The 17,983-nt window shown below is 43.5% G+C and overlaps 1 protein-coding gene across 2 annotated transcripts; it reads left to right on the top strand.

The window, feature by feature from the left end:
* Nucleotides 1-624: 624 nt before the first annotated feature.
* On the top strand, nucleotides 625-11,653 carry cfap251 (cilia and flagella associated protein 251). Of its 2 annotated transcripts, XM_085475513.1 has the most exons (20): nucleotides 625-1,039; nucleotides 1,145-1,285; nucleotides 1,459-1,568; nucleotides 1,656-1,764; nucleotides 3,563-3,643; nucleotides 3,737-3,814; nucleotides 3,906-3,947; nucleotides 4,048-4,268; nucleotides 4,363-4,536; nucleotides 5,369-5,619; nucleotides 5,718-5,869; nucleotides 6,001-6,177; nucleotides 6,287-6,471; nucleotides 6,559-6,673; nucleotides 6,856-7,019; nucleotides 7,121-7,211; nucleotides 10,472-10,615; nucleotides 10,690-10,918; nucleotides 11,038-11,151; nucleotides 11,245-11,653. In XM_085475513.1, the coding sequence occupies exons 1-20, from the start codon at nucleotides 845-847 to the stop codon at nucleotides 11,370-11,372; spliced, it is 2,901 nt and encodes a 966-aa protein (XP_085331639.1). In that variant the 5' UTR covers nucleotides 625-844; the 3' UTR covers nucleotides 11,373-11,653. The 2 variants fall into 2 exon arrangements, with proteins under 2 accessions (XP_085331639.1, XP_085331640.1); XM_085475514.1 differs by lacking the exons at nucleotides 10,472-10,615; nucleotides 10,690-10,918; nucleotides 11,038-11,151; nucleotides 11,245-11,653 and adding an exon at nucleotides 9,444-9,542.
* The last annotated feature ends 6,330 nt before the right edge of the window (nucleotides 11,654-17,983 follow it).

Here is a 17,983-nt window from a genome sequence, read left to right as displayed (position 1 = left end):
TATTTAAATACATAATTATTTTATTTAAAAACATATTTAATCATGTCACTATTTGATTAAATATGATACAGTGCATCGTGAGTTTATTTTATCTGTCAACCTCACAGATCATAAATGTCAGGGGGCAGGGCTAAGTGAACTGGTTTGTGTTTGTATAAAACAAGCAGCGGTTAGTAGATCACCCACAGAGCTTTCCAAACCAAATCTATCCCATAAGGGCATATATGACAGCTTTGACCACTCAGTTTTTATTGGGTTTCTTGCATGGAGCACTGTTCAGAACCTGTGATACATCAATTAGAACTGGAGCAACTATAATAATTTTTATTTCATAATTTTTAAAGGCAATTGAATTTTTTTTTGTTGACAATTGTTTTCATTGGAATGTCTATACTAAACTTATTTAGGACATTCCTGGCTTACTATGAGCACCAAAGAAAGTACAATGTTTATTTTTTTGACAGTAATTATCCTATAAGTAATGTAACAATTACAATAAATAAACATATTAAATGACCAGAAAGATCCTCCTGGTGTTTTCATATCGAAAGGAAAGCATTTCCCCCCACCTTTAATGCTTTCGAGTGCTTTTGTGACTATCATGCTTTTAATTTGAAAAGGCTCATCCGTTGATCTTCTGTAACTAGGCAACGAAACGCTTCCCTCCAAGTAGCAGCCAGACAGAACAGACAAAAACTTTTGGTAGGAATAAAATTAGAAAGAGCAAATATCGAATAGAGCTTAAATGTGTTGTTTTTCTGTTACTATTTGGCCTACAGTTAATTTAGGGCAAGGATAATAAGGAGAAGGCTTATATAAGTACCAAAAGGTAAGGTTAATCATAATGGAGCCACCCACAAGCTATGAAGCTGAAAAGCACCCAGTAGTGGGACAAGAACAGGACAGGGGAGAAGCAGGTAAGGATAAAGAAAAGGAAAACTCTGACATACCGAGGAGGACTGGGCAGTCTCAAGTCTACACTGCAACTAGAGACACACTTTTCTCAAAGAAGACAACTGATGCTGAAGCACATGTACTGGTAAGTATGTCCCAATCAGTGTTTATATTTGAGTGTAATTTGAAAGTATTTGTCTGTTTTACTTCACATATTCTTGGCAATACCCTAAACCTGTCCTTCATCCAGTCACTAGATTTCATCTGTGGCATGAGCCCTGCTCTTCCCGTTTTCACTCTGCAAGACCAGGATGAGCTGGTTTTGCTCTATGCTGCGGCTCATGTTGGAATTATTTACAATCACACCTCAAAGTCCCGGCACATGCTTAAGGTAAAAATCACTTCAGCTTTTTGAACAATGTAAGAGTAAGTCATTGCTTTAAGTTGCAATAAACAGTCTGAGAAATCAGATCATGTTAGCCTGGGTTTTCATGTTAAATGTTCACAGTATATATCTTTTCATAACAGGTGTGCAGATTTATATATTCTCCTTAATGTCTTCAGGGGCACTCCCACTCCATTTCATCTATGTGTGTGAGTGAAGACAGACGCTGGATTGCAACAGCAGACCGGGGACCAAATGGCATGGTGATCATATGGGACTCCTACTCTGGGTATCTCTTCATTCTTCACACATTGAGGCATTTTCACTGCATTAACCTTGCTCTCAATGGTAACCACCTATATGATAAATGTTACAGTATTCCTGTGAACACGTTGTTTGACTGTCACCCTGACGCCGGTGTCATAGCAATAGCGTTTTCAAGCGACACAAAACATCTGGCAACACTTGGGACAGAAGAATTTCAAGTAAGTATGGCAGCTCAGGGCTGTCACAATATCAAATTTCCACCGAGCTATTGTGCTGGCAAAAAATACAAATAAAAAATAAATCACTGTAATCATAATATGTGTATGGAAAATAAAAAATGATAGCAGCATCAGTAAAATGTATATAAATTAATCGCTCTTTTTTAAATTTGTTTTTCTAATATTTCAATGAAACTGCATTTTAGTCATTTTAGGTCATTTTTTAAGAGTCATATCACCATGTGGGATTGGCAGTCATATGGAAAAGAAGGTTTTGCAGGACGGTTTCTGTGAAAAAATAAGTACACCCCATGAATCGGTGGCTTTTAGAACCACCTTTAGTAGCAATAACCATTTTCTGTATGACTTTATCAGTCTCTTGCATTATTGTGGAAAACTTTTGACATTGCGGTTTGTGGGTATTCATTTATTCACCACTCTCTTAAGGTCCCAGCACAGCATTTTAATCAGGTTGAGGTCTGGACTCTGACTAAAAACTTTGACCAAACTTTTACATTATGACCTAAAATCTCCACTTAGGTCTCATCTGTCCAAAGAACATTGTTACATAAGTCTTGTGATTTGTTCGGATGCAACTTTGCAAAACTAACCTGTTTTGCCATGTTCTTGTTAGAAGAGAAGAGGCTTTATCACGACAGCCCTTCTAGACCAGCCATACTTGATCAGTCTTTTTCTAATTTTCTAAATATAGCATTTATCATGCAAACCAAGGACTTTAGAGTCTCCGATGTAGCTCTTGAGTTTTTTTGCAGTTTCTCTGAGCAGGGGTGGATTTGCTGAGACATCCATTGCTGGAAAGACTGTGAGACTGTATTAATACAAACCTAACCTGAAAGTTCCAGACCAGCAAACTGCCAAAACCTCTCCTGTTACAGAGGTGCTCACACTTGATGAGGATAAGCATATAGTTTACAGCAAAGATTATTAGATTAGATTTACATTTCATATTATATCTATATTTCTACATTTATCTGTCTATATTTACATAATATCTCTATCATCACCTGGCTGCTAAAGCAGTAAGTGTGCACTTTGTTTTTCACATGACTGCAGCTGGTCAAAAAAAGTTATAGCGCATGCAAGGTCTCCCTTTTAGTTGCATTTTACCAGACTAATCTTCTAGCCCTGTTATTTCCTGGTCAAAAGAAATGTCTAATATAGTCAAATTTCAACATTTGTAAGTATAGACTGTGAAATGTTGACAGTTTGGCCATATCGCAATGATGAAACAATTTTAGTGAAAAAGTGAACCAAATAGTGCGATTTTTGACCCCCTCCTATGCAATCATGAGGCGTGTAGCTCAGAGAATGCTGCTGATGTGGAAGGTAACATTTTGTATGGCTTATTTAAATATACTGCAGCTATTACACAAAAAAAGCTGATTCTGAGGATGTTTTGTGAGAGGGAGCAATTGAAAACTTTACACATTGTATGCTGTCCTTTTCACTCAAAATGGTGTAAGTCAGTTATTTAACCAGAATTGTCCAAACGTATACAAAATTACAATTACATAGTTATTTATACTATTATCACATTTTATTTTACATATAAGAGTTACACTGACACCCACAGTTTAGATACACCTAAAAAGAAAAGAAGTTACTGCTGAGATTATGAAACATGCTCTTCACGAAAAGGGAAATTTTATATTAAGCAACACTTCCTGGTCTTAGAAACACTTACATACAAACACAATAGGACAAACAGTGCCTGTATGGTAAAAGCAAACTTTTCATGAACTGACAATCTGCTTAAATTATATGGCGATCTTTTCAGCGTGTGTGCATTTGGGACTGGACCAATGAATCAGAACAGCCTTTGTGGTTTACCGAGCTCAATCCTAAATATGGTTTTCAGGTAAATATGCTTTCTCAGTATGTGAATAGCACCTTTGCTTTATGGAAACGGCACTGTGGTGAACAGATGTTGAAGTGTTAAGCTGTTTTTCAGGATTACATCATGTTTAGGCTGAAGAATAGCTCTCAGCTGCTCAGCAGCAGTGAAAGTCATGTGTTATTCTACAGCAGCGTGAGTTCAGCTGTTCAGTATTTTTTTTTTTTAAAGCGTAGTACAACTGTTATGTATTTATTGTGATAGTGATAGACTCATCCTTTTTCAGGCAAGTGGAAGTCTGCAGTACACTGACCTGAAGTTCAAGAAGGTGAAGATAATCTTCTAAATTTGAAGTTGTTATTAAACTGTCTGTCTCATTATGTAACTGAATATATTGATTTGTGTTCTGGTGTGTTTTGCCATTACAGTTCAATAAGGAAACCAGTGGTGCTGCTGAATTTACTTTGGACCGTTCTGAAAATTTTGGTGTGGCAAATATGTCTCTCAGTCGGTCTGTGTTTCACTGGGAAGAGCCTAAGATCTTAATAGCCTCTGGAGGTGGTGTTGTTGAGTGGCTTGTGAAAGAAGACACGGCCAATCGAATCAACCTCCAGCAACAGCAAATCACTGTTCTGGCCGTCACCGACAGGTGGGCACAGCAAGAAATATTGTCTGTTGTTGCATGTGAGTTGTGACCTGCATTTACCGGTTCCTAATCTATCTTTGTCTGTATGCTTGCACAGCTGCATCGTAACGTGCAATACTGAAAGCCACATCTGCTTTTACAATGGCAAATTCACCCTGCTCGCTCGGTACACTGAATTAAATCTGGATGCCATTGTTTCTATTTCATTTTCCAAAGAGTGGATAAGGAGGCAGCAGGAGTACAGACTGGATTTCAAACCCTTAATTACCAGGTATACAAATTTACTCTACTACAGTGTTCAGCCTAAAGAGCCACTGAACCAGTAGATCAGACTTTTACTGGCCATAAAAGAGACACCAGTCTGATTACTTTCTATACTCAAGTACATAGCAAATATTATTGGTAGATTTATATTTTATATTATAAATCTAAAGCTTGATGCACTGTAGTAACCACTGCTTCCCTTTTTAGATTCAGCCCTGTACGTTGCAGGTACCATTGCTAGAGAGAGATGGATTTATTTCTGTCAGCACTCAGCAAAAATACAAGATAGACAGACAGCTTCTATTTTACCTACTTCTCCTTATATGAGTTTGTGGTACTGCTATGTTTAACAAACTTGTGGTGGACAGGAGCAGACAAAACTGTGGCTTATTTTAAAAAACAGCTGAAAAATTCATCAGTTTAGACAGGCGTTTGGGTAATGTTTTTGTTTAATATGTTTGTTTTTTTTTGTCTGATGTATTTTTACATTCCCTGCAAAGTACTTTGTAACAGATTCCTGGCTTTAAAAGTGCTATGTAAATAAATTTTACTTACTAACTTTACTTACAAAAAGTTCACTTTTCTTCTTTTAATTTATGTGCAGAGGTAGTTTAAAGAGATTAAAAGAAAATAATAGTGAGCATCCATTCATGTTCACAGAGGAATTGATCTGTGCTGGCCAATGAACATAGGCCACACACTTTTTTACTGGCTCAAAGCCATCAGGACACTTGCTATGTTGAACCCGATACTATATCTTCACGCTGAACTGTTTTACACAGCATAATGAAAATACACATTATACATTTTTAGGCAAGCTGACCTGTCTTTTTCTGCAGGAACTTCACTGTGACCACTGTCAGTCACAGAGTTGTGCATGTGAACGCAGAGAGCCTCATCACTCGAATTGTGCTGGACGAGGATTATGAGCCTATACATGCACTGACATGCCACCCCAGTCAGTCAGCTGTGGTCACTGGCAACCACGGAGGCATTTTAGAAATGTGGGACTATAGCAGCAAAGTACGCAGTGGTAGAAAGGTCTTTAACACAGAGAAGCAGATTCAGTGTGTCACATTTGACCCTAAAGGTAAGGTCAGACTATGTTTAAAAAGAAAAGTGCTTCCATATCCTCAGTGTGTAAAAGCTGCTGTTAGATTTTGTTTGTCACATTTCATTTCTAAACAGGATTATATCTGGCTGTTGGTTTTGCAAGTGGAGCTGTTCACATACTGAATGCCAGAACCTTAGAGAGTGAACAAGAGGAAGCTTTACATTACACCAAAGACAGCATCCAACTCATCACCTTCTCCTCAGACTCAAAATATCTCGCCACTGCGGTGAGTGAGAGAACTGTGTGGATTGGAATTTGTTATAATGTATTGAGTTTTGTTAGAGCTGTCATTGCTACAGAAACATTTTTTGTTGTTGTTGTTGTTGTGAGATGATTTATGATTTGCGCGTCTGTCAGGATGCTGGAAAAGCAGTGTCAGTGTTTCACTTGATCACCAAAGAAGGCTCTTTACCTCAGTGGATGCATTTGGGTAGGATCCACTCTCACTACAAGCCCATCAAAGATCTTCTTTTTGGGGTTCACCTGGACAGCACCCAACCCAGACTACTCTCTCTGGGAATGGACTGCCAACTGGTTAGTCTACCTGGTCTAAGTTGCAGCACTCTTGTCTACTTCACTGTTTTGTTTTTGACACGATAATGGTACACGCAAATCTCTGTGCTTGTGTGGAACTGAATAAAAGGTGGAGTACGACCTGGAGAACAGCAGCATGGACCGGCTTGTCATCTTAAGCTCGGAGCGCATTGAGCAAAGCGGCGTGCCAATGTGCATGACTTGGTATCCTCCCCTAACGGCAGAGCAGTTTCTCCTCATCATCACAGATCAATATAAGATGAGGCTTTTCAACAGCACAACAAAGATGTGCAGGTCTGCAAAATACTGTAACAAGATCAGTCAGATGTTGTGTCACAGCAAAATACTCACGCATCTCTATTACATGTTTTACAAAAACAGAAAGACCCTTCAAGGCCCAACATATGGCTCTCCAATTAAAAAGATAGTTGTTCTTCCCAAGTCTGAAAAAGCTGATACAAACTCATATTACCTGGCGTTCATCACAATGGAAAAGGTCAGTGTTTGCAGTATTTTACTGACAAATGTTTGACTTTCACTTCCACCAAATGGTGTGTCTTGTTTAAATTCCTGCAGTCGACTGAATGCAGACGTTTTTTGTGTCTTTCTTTTCTCTGATCAAATTGTCATCACATTGACAGTGATACTGTCATGAAGAGTATTTTGTATTTTCTTTAGTTGGGTCTCCAGATTCTGCCACTGGATGGGAACCCCTACAAGTCAAATGCTTTGATCTGCCATTCAGCAGGAGTGTCTGCGTTTGCCTGCTCCTATGATGGCAGATTCATTTTCACTGCAGGAGGAGCAGACTGCACAGTCCTCTCATGGGAAATAAACTTGAAGTATGTTTTTTTTCTAAATAGCAACCTTGTAATCAGTCGAAATGAAAGAGCAGTATAATGATGTTTCCTGAAATCTGTCTCCTTTCCTGTGATGAATGTAGTGTGCTTGAGGCAGCAGCCGCTTTGGGCGGAAAGGACATGGTACCTTTTTACAATCTCTTAGAGGGAGGACGAGATGGCAAGTTCTACAGAGTGAGTAAAATTTTTCCTTTTTCTGCTGAACTTTAAGTAAACAAGCATAGCATTATTCAGATTTTTTTAGACTGAAACATGTTAGAGGCACACTTACTCAAGTGCTTGTTAATGCAAATATATCAGCTTGGATAGGGCAGCAGTGTATGTAGACATGGTCAAGATGATGGTCAAGGCACCCTGCTGAAGGCCAAACTGAGCATCAGAATGGGGAAAAAGGTGATTTAAGTAACTTTGAACATGGCATGGTTGTTAGTGCCAGATGGGCTCATCTGAGTTTTTCAAAAACTGCTGCTCTGCGAGTATTTTCCCACACAACCAATTCTATGGTTCACAGAGACTAAATACCCAGTGAGCGGCAGTTCTCTGGGGAAAAAATGTGTTGCTGATTTCCTGAGTCAGAGGAGAATATCAATACTGCTTTGACCTGACAGAAAGGCAACAGTAACTTAAATGACCACTTCTTGCAACGAACGTATGCAGAAGATTAACTCTTTGAAGCAGATGGGCTACAGCAGGACATCCCAATCATCCCCCCAATCATCTCCCAGTGTCACAGTGGATCAGGTCAGGAGACAACTGAGGAAGCTTTGCCCCAGGAAGGCAGCAGGCCCAGACAAGGTGTGTCCGAGGATGCTAAAGGCGTGTGCTGCTGAACTTGGGGAGCCGGTACAACGAGTCTTCAATCTCAGTCTGCGACTGGGGAGAGTGCCTGCCCTATGGAAGACATCCTGCATCGTCCCAGTCCTCAAAAGGAACCGACCCAATGAGCTGAATGACTTCCGACCGGTGGCACTGACGTCACATCTTATGAAGACTCTAGAGCGGCTCTTCCTCAACCTCCTCCAACCACAGGTACAACATGCCCAGGACCCACTACAGTTCGCATACAAGGCGGATGTCGGAGTGGAGGATGCCATCCTGTACCTCCTGCATAGAGCCCACTCACACCTGGATGGGGGAAAAGGCACGGTCAGGATCCTGTTTCTTGACTTTTGCAGTGCCTTTAATACCATCCGGCCCTGTATGCTTCAGGAAAAACTGAACAGGATGGAGGTGGACCCCTGCCTGGTCACTTGGATCTCCGACTACCTCACCGACAGACCACAGTACGTCAGGCTGAAGGACATCATGTCTGACACTGTGGTCAGCAGCACAGGAGCACCACAGGGAACTGTGCTGTCCCCTCTTCTCTTCACCCTGTACACCTCTAACTTCTGCTACAACTCTGAATTATGCCACATTCAGAAGTTTGCAGACGACACAGCCATCGTGGGGTATATCTGGGATGATCAGGAAGAGGAGTACAGAAGTCTGGTGAGGAACTTCGTCACATGGAGTCACACAAACCACCTGCAACTCAACATCTCAAAGACCAAGGAACTGGTTGTGGACTTCGGGAGGTCCAGAACAGGTCCACTGCCGGTTCAGATAGAGGGAGAGGAGGTGGAGGTGGTCAACAAGTACAAGTACCTCGGGCTGTGGGTGGACAACAAACTGGACTGGTCATCCAACACAGAGCACCTGTATAAAAAAGCCCAAAGCCGACTGTACTTCCTCAGGAGGCTGAGGTCTTTTAACATCTGCAGGAAGCTCCTGAGGATGTTTTACCAGTCAGTGGTTGCTGGAGTACTTTTGGGGGAGCAGCACAGCAAAGGAGGACTCATCCAGGCTGGAAAAACTGATCAGGAAGGCTGGCTCTGTGGTCGGCATGAAGCTGGACACTCTGGTGACAGTGGCAGAGAAAAGGACATTAAAGAAACTGCTGCACACTTCCATAAACAACCAGAGGAGTCTGTTCAGTGACAGGTTGCTTCTCCCAAAGACAAGAACCAACAGACTTTTAAAAAAAAACCCTCCTTTGTCCCACACGCCATCAAACTGTTTAACTCCTCTCTGGAGGGGAAACAGGAGGACAAAGGAGGGGGGAACAACTAAGCTGTAGTGCCTCTTCACTGTGCAATACTTTTTGTTAATAACCAACGGTGCAATAGACTTCAATACTTGAAATGTGCAATTCCCTTATATTCTTATTCCTATTTATTCTATTTATCCCTTTTGTATATGCTTTATTTATATATGTCTCTGTATTTATATATGTGTATATATGGTATTCTGCTCACATTCTGTAACTTCTGTCAGTGCTGTGCTATTTGGAAACCGAATTTCCCAGAGGAACCCACCTGAGGGATTAATAAAGTTTTATCTTATCTTATCTCTCTTATCTTACAGCAGCTAAAAACCACACCGGGTGCCACTTCTGTCTGCTAAGAACAGGAAATTGAAGCCACAATTCACACAAGCTCACCAAAATTGGACAGGGAAGAAAAAACATCTGATGTCTAATGAGTCTCAGGCAGATGATGCTCAGCTGAGCACCAACCGACTCCACTCTGCCATCTATTCAGCAGTATGTGGACTATAAAACATGGGATAATAAAACTCTTGACCATCTATATGCAGACAGCAGGAATGCATACAAAGCCCCCGCCCTGCACCCAGTAGGTATTTCAGACAACAACCTGGTCCTGTTAAGATCTCAATATGTCCCTGCTCTTCAAAGACTCCATGTTGCCATGAAGTCTGTGATGAGGTGGATTCAGGAAGCTTGCGAAGTTCTGCTCCATACTCCCCTTCGACAATGCAGAGTCGGACAAGCCACATGGGGATGACATCATCAGAATCGTGGATTGTATCACAAGTTATATAAATTTCTGCAAGGATACCATTGTCCTAAACAGCATGCCCGATGTTTACCTAAGAACAAACCCTGGATCACCATTGACCTGAAAGCCCTAATGAATGAAAAAAGAGGGTTTTCAGTTCAGGAAATAAAAATGAGCAAAAAAGGATACAGTACTGGACCCCCTGTTGCCCCCTCCCCCTCCCAATTTCCCAACTTTCCCCAAAAAAGTTTATTTAATCTAACGGATTCATTGTGCTTTTAATTCTGTTGGTTCTCAGAGAGAAAGGCATATGTGCATGAATTTCGCTTATTTAATTGAAATTTTCTTTAAAAAATATGAGCCTACACTTTTTTATGCATGGCTATACAAAATGAGTTTACAGAGAAATATATTTTAAAAAAATATGGCAACTATTTTGGACATTCGGAACTGAAGACCAATGCACATGGCCACGCATAAAATGTATTTCTAAATAGTACAAGAAAATAAGATAAGTCCTCGCCCTAGTACAAGTTTTAAAACTGTTGTTTACTGTGACATTTTAATCAGTAATGGGAGTTCTTCTGTCTTTAGGAGATGGAGGACTTTTTTTATTACTGCCAAGTCCATCATCAAGGCGTGGACTCGATGGAGAAACGACAAGTGTCTTGCAAAATCCCCTTGTCAGAGGTTTCCTCTCTCATGAGAGCTTTGGGGTACTATCCTACTGAACAAGAGGTAAATTCAGTGAAACTAAAACCGCTACTTAATCTCAACCCTTTAATAACAGTTAAACATATTTTCTTCACCAGATAGAAGACATGCAAAATGAAGTTAAGTTCAGTAAGTATGCCGAAACAGGAAAATATGTAAATGACGTTGACCTGGAGGAATTTATCAAGCTGTATGTCAACCACCGGCCGGCCTTCAGCATCTCTAGCAGTGATCTGGTTAGAGCTTTTTGGGCCCTTGGGAAGGTTGACAGCACAGGACAGCCCGTCCTACAGAGACAAGAGCTGATAGAACTTCTACAGGTTCGAGGTAACGAGAATGATTGGTCAGCATCTTACTGGTTATAAATCTTAATCCTATGGTCCATGTTTTATTGTCAGTTTTTATTAGCTCATCCAACACGTTTGTTATTTTGATATTAAACCCAGGAGAACACATGACAGAGGAAGAGGTGGTGGAGTGTTTCACTGCTCTTTTAGGCCTCGATGATGTGGAGGAGGAGGAGGAGGAGGAAGAAGGAGGGGGACTATCTGAACCTAAAAGTGTGTAATGCAACAACACATGCTTCCAAGTCATTACCAAAAAATTCACATAAATGCTGAGAATAAAATATTTTTTTCTGTGCATGTACTCAGGTGGACATTCAGAGTATACACTGGACTCTGTGATCCCAAGTGAGATATCTGTGGAGACATTCACAGGTCAGATCCTGGGCTTCACGTCCTCAGCAGAGCAGAGCAGCAAGTCTTCCCCTCCAGAGTGATGAACCAAAAACGTCTGCCTGAGAATCTGTGTTTATGACGAGGTTTTAGCTCTGCTGGTCTGTTTAAAGACCAGCAGTATTACTGTAACATGTTATTAACAGAAGGTAGAGTGTAATCTGTGTTTAGCTTAAAATATAAAACATTATATCTTATACTAATACAAAAAGTCAGTTAAGCAGTAGAGAGTTTTTTTCTGTTGATATTTGAGTGTTTCTGATGACAATCGCTTCCACATGTTAAATGTAGAAAATGCATTCTAATAAAGGAAGATTTAAAACAAGTCTTGTTCTCTTTTATCAGCCGCTCCCTTCATAGGTCGCCACAGCGGATCATCTGGCTTCCTAGGATCTTCTGTCAAATCATCCTGCTGCATGTTGTAACGTTGGGTTGTGTTGTGTGGTTGAGAGGAGGCGGCAAAACACCTAGCAGGGTAGCCAAAAGAATACACACTCACGCTGGCGTTGGGGATTCCACAGTGTGTTCTTTAATATACCTTCTCTTCATCAACCATATAAGCCCGGTTGAACGGCTGCAGCTTAACAAACATAGCGCACAGTGTTCGTACAACCCATAACGTTGCAAACAAAGGTGTCTGGAGAGGTAAAACATAAAATCCGTCCCTCCTCATGTACTAGCGTGCAAGCACATGTCCACACCATCACAGAGAGAGAGAGCAGAGAGACCAGTGGCACACACTGATGACACCATCAACCCTCGACTTGGGTGTCTTAAAGGGACACCACACCATAGTGGCTGTTACATATTCCCCCCCGGTTAAACAAAGGCTGTCCCCAGCCGAACACAGCAAAGGTACAGTTCAAACTTAACCAGCCTCCATACATGGTCAGCAGGATAAGACGTTAAAACCAAAATAGGGGAATGTACAGTCCAAAATTGACAACCTGGCATACATGACAGTGTCCCACATGGTGAATGCCCATTCAAATAAATGTCAAAGAAAGAAAATAAGCTTAGGATAGCCAGGACAATGACAGAATGAAATTCCCTCTTATTGTTACATTGCGTTTCCACCGTTTCCCCAAAAATTGCAACAGTAAGCATGAACATATCACCACAACATGAAAACAGTGCCAACATGAATCGTAGAAAACTCAAACAACGGTCCTGTGACAACAGTAGACCACATGAAACACATCAGAAAGCAAACAAGGTCACTTTATGTCAAATCTGTCAGTATGAAAAGGGTTGGTCCACCTATTGACCGACCAGTCAGCGGTGACCCTAGGAACTCGCCTTGGTCTGAGGTCATAAGAACCTCTAACAGCACACCCATCGGCAGCAGGAGGTGAACTGTTAACCTCTGTCTCCAGAGCAACATCAGCAGTCTCTTGGAAAGAGTTCTGGTCCATGACAAGCGGGGCAGCGTCAGCACAGTCAAAGTCAGTCTCAGCAGGGGCGTTGCTAAAGACCGCGGGAGTTGCGTCAACCGCGTCACAGTCAATGCGGCCCGGGACTGAAAGAGCAGGAGGCAAACTGCTGTCCGGGACACTGAGATCCAAAGCTGCTGTAGCATTTAGCTTCGCACGCTGGCTAGACAAAGCTGAGTCCCAGGTATGGAATGGTTGCATGTTCGCAACATGAAAAACTCCCACTCTCTCCCCAGTGTCCACTGTGGTGAGAGAGTAATTCACATCCGACATCCTCTTGGAGATGCGGTAGGGACCCGTGTAAAGCGGGGCCAACTTAGCAGAGAAGTTGGACGATGCATCTGATTTTGGGTGTGACTTTACCCTGACGAGGTCCCCAACTTCATAAGAAACCGTGCGACGTCTCAGATCATAGTAGCGCTTTTGCCTTTCATGACTCTCTCCGAGCACCAAGCGAGCATGTTCGTGAGCATCCCGAAGCGAAGCTCTCAGGTTATCTGAGTGGGATGTTTCCGGGTCGCTCAGTCCCTCCCAGGAGGGTTGAGTGACAAGGTCCAAGGGCGTGTCCAACTCTCGCCCATACAGCATCATGGACGGACTCAGGCCTGTGCTCTCGTGAGGCGCAGTGCGCAGTGCAAAACAGATCTGGGGAAGATACTTGTCCCAAGAGGTGTGTTTATCCCCAACATAGGCTCGAATGGCCGTTTTCAAAGTGCGATTTACACGCTCAGTTGCATTCGTTTGAGGATGGTATGCAGTTGTTAGTCTGTGTTCAGTCCCAAGAGTCAACAAAACATGCTCAAAGAGTTCACTGACGAAAGGCGTTCCCCTATCAGAAATAAGGTGTGAGGGAGAACCATGTCGGGCAAAAATGTCAGTAATGAAATTGTTCGCAGCAACTTGAGCAGTGGCTTCTCTCACAGCACTCACCTCGACCCATTTTGAGAAATAGTCCACAAAAACAAGGATATAAGCATTCCCCCTTTGTGTGCGGGGCAGTGGGCCAACATAGTCCACCCCTGCGTACTCCCATGGTCTTTGTGGCTGGATAGGGACCATAAGGCCTGCTGTTTTTCTTTGACTCGGCTTAGTGGTTTGACACAAACAACATGAGACCACATACTTTTTCACGTCAGAGTTCATGTGTGGCCAGAAGAATCTGAGACGCAAGCGTGCCAGCGTTTTTGCAATGCCCAGGTGTCCAGCTGTGGGATGATCGTGGTAATATTTGAGCAGATAACCACGGAGGGCAGTAGGAGCAAACAGTTTAAGCTGCTTGAGTGGGTGGAGACCACACTTTGTCTTTGGGTCGAGGAAATAGAGGAGACTGTCATGGACAACGTACTGTTCCAGATCTTGATTATTCTCCCCCGTTTGTTGGTCAGTTTCCAGTTGATTGAGCAACGGGCCTGTGACTGGGTCCTCAAGCTGCAGCTGACGAACATGCAGGCGGTCCGAAACAATCACAGAAGGTAGAGCACGAAGGTCCATGCTCCCAATCACGGCATAGGGAGGGAGAAGATCAATGGGGGCATCCACATCTGGTAGAGGATTACGGGAAAGGGCATCGGGCACCTTATTACGTTCTCCAGGTTTGTGGATGATGCTGAAGTCAAAGTCTTGAAGGCGCAGAGACCACCGAGCAAGCCTGCCAGAGGGATTCGGTCGAGACATCAACCACTTGAGGCTGCTGTGGTCGGTGTAAATGGTGACGTGCAAGCCTTCGACATAGGGTCGGAAATGTTCCAAGGCCCAGATCACGGCCAGACACTCCTTCTCTGGAGTTGAGTAGGGCTTTTCCGATTTGTGCATAGCCCGGCTAGCAAAAGCTACAGCAACGTCTTTGTCATCCTCATCTTTTTGCATTAATGCTGCCCCAAGACCAGCATCGCATGCATCAGTGTGAATGAAGAATGGACGCGAAAAATCTGGGAACCTGAGGACCGGCGCTGAGGTTATTGAATGTTTCAGAAAGTCCACAGCTGCCTGGCACTTGTCATCCCAGTGAAACTGTACGTCCTTTTTAGTGAGGGCGAAGAGTGGCTCTGCATGGCGGGCATAGTCCTGCACAAAGCGGCGATAGTAGCCAGTCAGGCCAAGGAACTGTCGCACCTGCTTTGTTGTGGTCGGCACTCTGAAGTCAGTCACAGCTCTCACCTTGTCAGGGTCAGGATGAATGCCAGCCGGCGTAACCCGATAACCAAGGAAGGTGAGTTCTGAAAGGCAGAATTGGCATTTGCTCAGCTTTAAAGAGAGGCCAGCGGACTGAAGCCTACCAAGGACCTCTTTTAAGTCAAGCAGGTGTTGCTCAAAGGTCGGTGATGCGACAACAATGTCATCTAGATACACCGCGCAGGACTTATAAATCAGGCCAGCTAGAACATTGTTCATAAGCCGCTGAAAAGTCGCAGGGGCGTTACACAGGCCGAAAGGAAGGACTCTGAACTGAAACAGGCCACAGTGCGTGATAAAAGCAGTCTTTGGTTTAGCTTCTTCAGCAATGGGGATCTGCCAGTAACCTCGAGCGAGGTCTAGTGTTGTGAGAAACTTCCCTCTCGACAGAAAGTCCAGTGATTCATCCACTCGCGGGAGTGGGTAAGAATCCTTCACGGTCAGCTGATTCAGACCACGGAAGTCAACACAGAACCGTGGTTCGCGGGGGGGTTTGTTCACAATGACCACGGGGGCTGCCCATGGTCCTGATGCAGGTTCGATGATGTTATCCTGTAGCATTTTTTCCACTTGCTCTTCTATGATCTGCTTTTTAGCTGGTGAGGTGCGGTATGGTGGCAAGTTAACAGGCTTTGCATCCCCAGTTACAATGACATGTTCTGCCAGAGAAGTGCGACCAAGGTGGCCATCAAACAGGTCACCAAAACTATTTAACAACTCCAACAGTTCTTCCCGTTCCTCAGAATCCAAGTTAGCTTCTCCAGCCTTATCATGGAGTTGCGGGGTGTTCTGCAGGGTCATAGTTCCACACTCAAGATCAGCTTCCACAAAGCCATTTTCACAGAGTTCATCAAGACATGGGGGATTATCATCCATAATTACAGTTCTTGTTGGGACATGTATTGTCAGTGAAGTGCGAGTCATGAAGTCCATCCCAAGAACAAAGGGGGATGACAGGTCCTGCACTATCACAAACCGCTGATAGACTCGCTTGCCCATAAATCCAATGGTCAGCCAGGTTATTCCTAATGGACTGCAGTTGGTGCCATTGGCCAGTCTTATTGGGGGAGAATCCCACGGATTCTCTAATGACTGGTTTCGGTGTCTCTTAGATAACAGGTCTGCATTTACTGCTGAAAGAGATGCTCCTGTATCTAGTGTGGCATCCAGAGCCGCCCCATTAAAGTTCACTTTAACTCTGAGAGGGGTGTTCCACGATGCTTGCGAAGTTCCATCTTCAACGTGATTGAGCACTGGTGGCACACTTTGATTTGACAAAGGCGATGAGGGCTGAGTTATTGGTTGGGGGGAGGGTTGCCCCTGTGAAACACTCTCCCCCCCCTGAAGTTTCCCGGCCTCCTGCCCGTTGCTCTCGTCTCCCTGACCCCGCCAGTTTCATCTGGATCGGCAGGCTGAGTTACTGGATGTTGGTCAGGAGACAGCGTTTGGGGAAGCTCCGGAGCCATCCTGGGAGAGTGTCGAGCTCCCTGAAAATCAGTGGAACAGTTAGGGCACGAACGAGAGGTAACACCAGGCATGGCACATTTGAAACAGCGGGGTCCTCCCTCAGCTCTGTTTTTCGGCTGAGCTCGGGAGGGCCGTGAAAGGTTAGTGCCAAGAACAGAATGCAGCTCGTGGGCACGCAGCACTAGATCAATTACTGACTTTACAGGCGTTCCGTACAGCGCTACTCTGTACTTCTCCACTGCGTGTTTACAGATGAGCTCAATTTGCTCCAGTTCAGATGGTGGGTTCCTCAGTCTCCTAAATTCACTGAGCATGTGGGCAACAAACGTTGGCAGAGGTTCTTCGGGGTGCTGGAAACAGTCCAGGATGCCTCTCAAAATCTGCTCCTGGTTGTCAGCAGGCAAGAAGACGGTTCTGAAAAGTTCACAAAACTTAGCCCATGTAGATACGTGAGGAATGAGCACATTAGACCACTTTCTTGGTTCCTTAGCTAGGAAGTGTGGCAGCTCTCTGAGGATTTGGGCATCTGTTAGGTCTAAGGAGGTTTTATAAGCAGCAACAGACTGCAGCCATTCTTCCGGGTGAAGGCTGCCGTCATTAGCGAACACCTTGGGCTCCAATTTAGCTTGGTGCAATGCCGCAGCAAGGACTCTGGTTGTATTAATTAGCTCCAGTGAATCTGAGTGAGATTGTGACAAGGCTCTGGCGGGCTGCGTGGGGCCAGGTGTTGAGATAGATTGCTGCGTTTCCCTGGTTGGCAGGCCTGGCACATATGGGGTAGAGGAGGCCTGAGGAAAAGGGTGAGTAATCTGGGCAGCTGGCACTTTTGGGACTGGTCGTTTTTGTTGAGTCCACTGCTCCAGAATATTCCTCTGGAGGTCCAAAGAGTCATGAAGACACTGCTGAAGCATATCAACCTCTGCTTGCAGACTTTGCACTTTATGCCCAAGGTCAGCAGTACTATGTCTGGCAGTAAGTCGGTTGGGGTGTAACATAAAGTCTATATCATCACACATGTCATTCAAGTCAGGATGAGTAGCCATAATACACACTTATCAAAGACCCAAATCTATACAAGGTAGCAGTTAAGCAGAAATCAACTTCAGTTCTGGTCACACAAAAGTATATGAAACATGTGAATTCTGAAGTTTAGCTACACATGTCTTATCTGACTTTGAAACGTGGAGGTGGAAGGAGCAAACACCCTGGATCAAAAGCATTTAGGTGTAAAATAGATCCAAACTTACGAGTAACTGAGTATGAGCAACACCTTTTCAAGTCAGATGCACTTAAAACAGCATTTCAATAAGGACAGATAAGCCAGTGAGAATCAATAGCAAATCAGTTTGAAATATAGACAGCGGTCTTTTTTTTTTTCTTTTTTTTTTCTTTTTTAAATACACTCACTACATCAGTTCGGCGATTTTCCAGAGGACACCAAACTTGTCCAGTCCTGACGCGGTATAGAGGTTTGTCCCGTGGAAAAGTTCCCACTTGCAGAGACCATACGAACGAAGCAAAGTCTGCAGCGTGAGCTCAGCTGGCGAGGAAGAAAAAAAATCCGGTGCGCTTTACTCCGCTTA

The sequence above is a fragment of the Copadichromis virginalis genome, linkage group LG12 (genome assembly GCF_057382275.1).
Source record: "Copadichromis virginalis isolate Kocher_CV1m ecotype Utaka linkage group LG12, C_Virginalis_male_GT1.1, whole genome shotgun sequence".
In the NCBI taxonomy this organism is placed as follows: Eukaryota; Metazoa; Chordata; class Actinopteri; order Cichliformes; family Cichlidae; genus Copadichromis; species Copadichromis virginalis.
Note: the sequence above shows the minus strand (reverse complement) of the source record. Positions and strands in the feature narration are given on the sequence as shown.

Coding starts and splice junctions, on each gene's coding strand:
- cfap251 (XM_085475513.1), top strand. CDS start 845: ATGGAGCCACCCACAAGCTATGAAGCTGAAAAGCACCCAGTAGTGGGA. Junction 5,870..6,000: donor CAAAATATCTCGCCACTGCG/GTGAGTGAGAGA, acceptor CGCGTCTGTCAG/GATGCTGGAAAAGCAGTGTC. Junction 6,178..6,286: donor TGGGAATGGACTGCCAACTG/GTTAGTCTACCT, acceptor ACTGAATAAAAG/GTGGAGTACGACCTGGAGAA.